Raw genomic sequence first — 6,426 nt, 5'->3', positions numbered from 1 at the left:
GTGTGTGTGTGTGTGTGTGTGTGTGTGTGTGTGTGTGCTTGCGTGCTATGAATGTGCAAAACTACATATTTTCAAAATCAACTAGCTTAATAACTAACTGTATTAAAATATATTGTTGAAAACAAATTTATTTAATGACAGATAAGGTGTTATAACAATGACAGTAGTTTTTGTGTGATTATTTGATGGTGAAAGGGAAAGCAGAACATTTCTTTTCAACTTGAGAGGATGGCCCAAAAATGAACCACGAGCCTAAACGCAATACAAGAACACTTACTGAAATTTTCTGCACTCTCAGTGTGAAATTGTCTTAATAATCAAATGTGCAAGCATGCACATTAATACAGATACACGTACAGATCATGAGAAAATGGAGCTAAAATATTCTTAATAGGCTATGATAATAATGATAGAAAAGGTTATTAATGCCTTTATTTTGTCTCGTCTGGACTATTGTAATATTTTGTACATGGGGTCCTGTCAGACCATTATTTCACGCTTACAATTAGTTCAGAATGCAACAGCTAGGCTGCTTGTGAGTGCTAAGAAAAGTCAACACATCTCTCCTATTTTGGCCTCTCTCAGATGGCTACCGGTAGACTTCAGGGTAAAATATAAGGTTTTGTTGCATGTGTTTAAGGAAGTGCATGTCTGAACTTATGCTTATGTGTCTGAACTTATTACTTTCCGTCAGTCATCTAGGTCTTTAACATCAACTAATAAGTTGTTTCTTTACTATCCCACAAACTCATTTAAAGTTGAAAGGGGATCAGGCCTTTGCTGTTGCAGGTCCGCGCCTTTGGAATAGTCTGCCATCCGAGATTAGGGAAATAAATTAAATCCATAAACGCCTTTAAAGCTGGGGTTAAAAATTACTTTTAGTCATTAGCCTTCAAGGAGTTGGGCTGATGGGCTATTAGCTATTATTGGGCTTTTTTTTTTTTACTTGGAGTGTTTGTTGTTTATGTATTTTAAATAGTTGTATGTTGATTTTACAGCACTTTGGTCTGCAGGTGCAGTTGTAAAGTGCTTTATAAATAAAAGGAATGAATGAATGAATCAGGGTTGCCAACTTTGGTTTCTCAGCCGGAGTGAGATTTCAATGACTGAATCAATTAAATACCCCTAGCTGGATCCAACAATTAATTTTTAATTTCATCTTAATACTATAAATTACCATACAATTAATGTGGTACTAGATGCACTTTTTAGAAACTTCCTCCTGTCTATGCAGATTAGATGCCAAATCTTAGTTCTAAGGTAATTTACCATCAAGTCAAATTTTTTACTGGATAATTTATTACCAAAATAAATCCAAAAAATAAATATAAAATATTTTATGTGTGCTAAAAAGTATATAGTATATAGCTTGTTTGTCTACAGGCAGTTGTAAGTCACTAAATTATAGACAATAAAAAATAAAAAAAGCAACCTAGATGTTAACTTGTCACCTGTAGGAACACACACTCCTCTAAAAACATTAACTGTAATTTATTTTTCCTGTAAATGCAGACTCTACTCCTTTTTAGGGTTGTCCCATTCCATCTACTCTTCTTAAAAAAATAATTTATTCAATTTAATTACTCATAAAAATGCAGATTTTAGTCTAATTATTTGCACCCATTTTTCTGCTGCAATACAAACACTATTGTAAGTGAAGTTACTAACAGTGCACAATTGACAATTAAATTATCACTCGCCATAGTGGTCCGGCTGGTTTAGCACAACTGGCATGTGTTAATTTTGTGCCCATGTTTGTGTTTTGGGAACACAAACATCTGTCTCACTTCTGTTTCTTCATTTTCTCTTTACTGTTTCAACTTACCGTTTTGGTGAATAGTGTTTGCTTTAGTTGCCTCTTGACTTAGTAAAGATAAGTTTCTTTTTGGCTGTTACAATTGTGTTTATAATGCACATGTGTGATGGCAAGGAATTTATGTTAAACTAGTTTCATGTGTCTGAGTGCTTGAATTTTATCTTATCTATCTGTAGTGCTTTTATGGTTTCTGTATTATTGCAGTTCTATGATATGAGGCAATGTGAGAAAACTTTACAAACCACTTTTAGAAATATGGCTCAAAAAGAGGTTTAAATTCTGGCACTCATAGATAGACATGAAGAATCAGCATGTGAATCTCAGCGATGGTGACAAAATATTCTGATAATTTTTCTGAACGTCACAAAACAAGGCAGTAAAAAGTCACAACAAAAATAACAGCAAATAGTAAGAATAAAAGAAAATCCTAAAACAATGCAGCGGCATAATTTATTCATGTCGCAATGCATGCTGGGAGCCATGGATGAGTTATGATTGGTGCACCCAGAATGCAATGCAACATGAATCTGTCTGATGATCGTCACCATTGTTGAGATTCATGTGCTGATTCTTGATGTCTGTGTGTCTAAACAGCACAGATGTTCTAAACTGGTGTGCAAAGTGTTTCTTAAATTTCTTCATATTTTTTTAAAATGCAGTTGTGATCAATAACAAACTATGTTGCACATCACCACTGGTGACATCAGTGAATCATGCTATGCATGACAACTACATAATTATCAAAAAATGACCAATATAACTTCATCACATTTTAGCTTGGTTTTTCTTGCCATAACAGCAACTGGTTAGAAAGTCAAGGGTCAAGAGCCCAACTAAAGCAAACGCTTATCTCCACAACGGTGACTTCCAATTTTATTATTTTCAATAAATATTAACATCTAAACCTCTGTTAATTCTTAATAAGAAATTTTTAGATGCGTGACAAAAAAAGTCAAACTGGTTAGTAATGCATGAAGCTGGTGATACTGTTTGTGGAATTGTTTAATTATCTTCTACTGAAATCTTGAGAGATTTAATGTCTTGTTTTATTTCAGTTGATTTCATCTAAGGCTGTGGCTGAAGTCAGTTGTAGTTCTTGTGTTTCTCTTTTCTTCAGTGATTCTGCTTGTTAACAGCAGCTGTTCATTACTAATGATCAATCAGCACTTAATTAATCACATAATTATCTCTTTAACTTTAACACTGCTTCAGTGTTACTTTAACACTCTTTTAGAGTGGGACCATATATGCTCCGAGCAGTGTTAATTTAACACTCAGAATTTTACTGTGTATAAACTCCTACCCCTAATTGAATTGCGTTTTGTTTAGCATCTCAACCGATTTGAATCGTCACATATTTGAATCGATTTTCAACCGGCTCGCGGTTAATTGTTACATCCCTACTGGTAGACAATATTATCACAATATTTTTTTTCCATATCATATAATATTGATATTTTTCACAATATTCATTTACCATTAATAGGGAAGGAAATGCTTTCCACATGTTTGTTAGGCCTTGAGAATGAATATAAAGATAATTTGTTTGTTCACAATTAAAAAACACAGAGCTACTTTTTAATTTAGGGCCCCATGAAATCTATATTATTTTCCCCTAAATTTTGTTTTGAACTTGTGTAATGGAGGTCTTTAGCGTTCTTGTTAGTGTGCCTACCTCCCATGCTGGTAACCCAGGTTTGAGTCCCGCTTGGAGTGGGTGCGAGTAGGACCCCGGGGGGTTACATTGGTGCCGTGACCCGGGTGGGAGTGAGGTTTAGGGGGGTGAGTGTAATGGAGGCCAGCTGGTAGGTGCCATGCAGGTAAACCTCACTCCCCTGATCTCAAGAGGTGCACTAGTGACTGACACTAGAGGCTGAGGTCTTTAGCCTCCTTGTTAGTGTGCTCGCCTCCCGGAGTGGGTGAGAGTAGGACCCGAGGGGGTTACACTTGCTTATGAGATGAAACCACACCATTTATTCACACAGAGACACACAGAACATGCAGAGTTAGCCTATTAGCGATAAGCACTGATTGGATGTTGTCATATTTATTTATGCTGTTAGATTAATCCATATTGAATAAAAATGTCCAGAGCTTATCATCGTTACCAACATAAATTTATCATGACTCAATATGGTATTGTTTTATCACCCAGCTCTATGTGGAAAGAAATTCGATTCTTACGCTTCACAAAGCCACCTGAACATCGGTGATCGTCACGCAGGTGGGGGTCAGCAGCTTACATAGAGTGACCTTGCTTGTTGTAGGGAAAATGTGATTGGTACAGACTGGTCCAATCAAGAGGTTGCAGCAGGTCTTCTAACGCGGTGCTGCACAGCCCGAATGGTGTATGACATCAAAATACTGCAAGAGTCGGTCTGCAGAGCACTTGACTGTTTTTATTTGCCGTGAGATTTACTTGGGCAGCATAGAGAGCATGAGACAGAAAGCATGAAAATCCTGAAAGCATGTCTCATGCCAAATGTGTGAGAGTTGGCAACCCTGTAATGATGTTAATAGAAATATGGGCCATAAGTGTAACATAAGCAGGGTTGAAAATGTGAACAGTGTTGCCAACAGCTTTCAATTAAAAGTAGCTAAAACTGGTAGCTAAATGTCACATAATGGCAAATTCACTGATCTATATAAAGATGTAGATCAGTGGGCAAGTGGGCAAGATGAGAACTTAGATAAGGTTTGACCAAGAAGTTGCTAACCTTTTGAAAAAAAGTCTCAAAAGGGGCGGGGAAGTCACTAAATCTAGCTACAAAGTAGCTAAATTGGCAACACTGGAAGTGAAAATCCACATGCAAACACAGTTTAATTGACAAATTCAGACCTGAAACGGGAGTAAATCCACACAGAGCAATCAGGAACAAGAACACACAGCCAGGAGCAATGACCGACAACTGAAACACAACTGAAACACAGGGGTATATATACACGAGTAAACAAGGGTTGATGAGGTACAGGTGATGGTGATTAGTAGCTATGGCGATTAACAAGGATTGCTATGGTGACAAACAGGGAGACAGAGAAACAGGAACAGGACACAGGAAGCAATCGGAACAAAAATACACTTCAAAGTTAGAGTCCAACACAAGACCAAGACAGGGGAACACAGGCTGGGATCATAACAACAAGGTGTGTCTGAAGATTAATATGTTTATTGTGCAGTCTTATAGCTGTTGGAAAGAAACCTTTCTTAAATCTGGAAGATGTAGCTGTAATAATGATCTCTGTCTGAGGAGGCAGCTGAAATCAGTTATGTAAAAATATAAGGAAATGCATTAGTTGGCCTGTCAATTAGTCATCCACTCTGACTCACTTTTTGCGCATATGTACATAAATTATTGTCGTATGTAATTTTAATTAAAATGTAATCGTATTTGTTTATTCATAATTCATTATCTTTAACACTGTTCTCTTCCCTCTGCTGTACTTTGTGTCATGTCATGTGTTTTTATTGTCTTGAGTTTTTAATGTATTGTTAGTTGTATTTTCTGTTACGTGCAGACTACTTCCTGACCATTTTAATTGTCCTTTGGGGATTAAATAAACTGTAAACTTCAACCTGAATCTGTATGGATGTGAAACAAATGTGTGTGTTGTTTCTCTAAAGTGTGTACAGGTCACTGTTCTCGATATCAGTTCATGTGTGATGATGGCTGCTGTATAGACATTGGTTATGCCTGCGATGGAAAGCAACACTGCCCTGACCGATCAGATGAAGATTTCTGCCAAAATTGTAAGCCTAGACCACCAAGCCACTCTTCTACCATCTTCTCAAAATCCTTTTCAGTATCTTAATTATTTAAAGATAAATCAAAAGTTTTGGGTCTGTGTTATAGTTGATAGTGGTCATAAGTCCAACCCCCCCTCTAAACATGGACCAGATGTACAAACTGAAGCAGATGCCCAGGCACCCACAGAAATACAGCTCAATGATTTCCCTAAAGCTGAAGAACATCAGCATTATGGCTTCATTTCCCAAGGTAAGAAATAAGATACATCATTCAAAGAATAATTTTGTCATTATTTACTCGCTGGCACGTTGTTCCTTTAAATTTTTTAAAGAAAGTCACTATTGGGGATATTGGGGAAGGTTGCGGGGTTCGAGTCTCGTACCGGCAGGGATTGTAGGTGGGGGGAGTGAATGTACAGCGCTCTCGCCCACCTTCAATACCACGACTGAGGTGCCCTTGAGCAAGGCACCAGATCCCCAACTGCTCCCCGGGCGCTGCAGCAAAAATGGCTGCCCACTGCTCCGGGTGTGTGTTCACAGTGTGTGTGTTCACTGCTGTGTGTGTGCACTTTGGATTGTATAAATGCAGAGCACTAATTCCGAGTATGGGTCACCATACTTGGCCACATGTCACGTCACGTCACTTTTTTATTGAAGACAGCATACTGACTGCTCAAAAACATTGCAGATGTTGCTTTAATCATGAGTTCACATCAGCACAGAATTTCTCTGCTTCCATTCATTTCCAACAATTTTTATAACAAAGCCTCTCTATGTCTAGACATTTGATACTCTGAAAGCAAATCTCTCTCTCTCTCTCTCTCTCTCTCTCTCTCTCTCTCTCTCTCTCAGATCCCTGTGCAGC

General features: G+C 37.6%; 1 protein-coding gene across 1 annotated transcript in view; it reads left to right on the top strand.

Moving 5' to 3' along the window:
* LOC107678325 (low-density lipoprotein receptor-related protein 11-like) overlaps positions 1–6,426 on the top strand; it is a 13,930-nt gene that overhangs the window by 3,985 nt on the left and 3,519 nt on the right. The window contains exons 4-5 of the mRNA XM_016473562.1: positions 5,439–5,564; positions 5,668–5,811. Of these exons, the coding sequence (XP_016329048.1) occupies positions 5,439–5,564; positions 5,668–5,811 (270 nt within the window). The remainder of the gene's footprint in view (positions 1–5,438; positions 5,565–5,667; positions 5,812–6,426) is intronic.

This window comes from Sinocyclocheilus anshuiensis, unplaced genomic scaffold (assembly GCF_001515605.1).
Source record: "Sinocyclocheilus anshuiensis isolate Anshui unplaced genomic scaffold, SAMN03320099.WGS_v1.1 scaffold1852, whole genome shotgun sequence".
NCBI classification, from domain to species: domain Eukaryota; kingdom Metazoa; phylum Chordata; class Actinopteri; order Cypriniformes; family Cyprinidae; genus Sinocyclocheilus; species Sinocyclocheilus anshuiensis.
The sequence above is the reverse complement of the archived record's forward strand: the minus strand, read 5'-3'. Positions and strand labels throughout refer to the sequence as shown.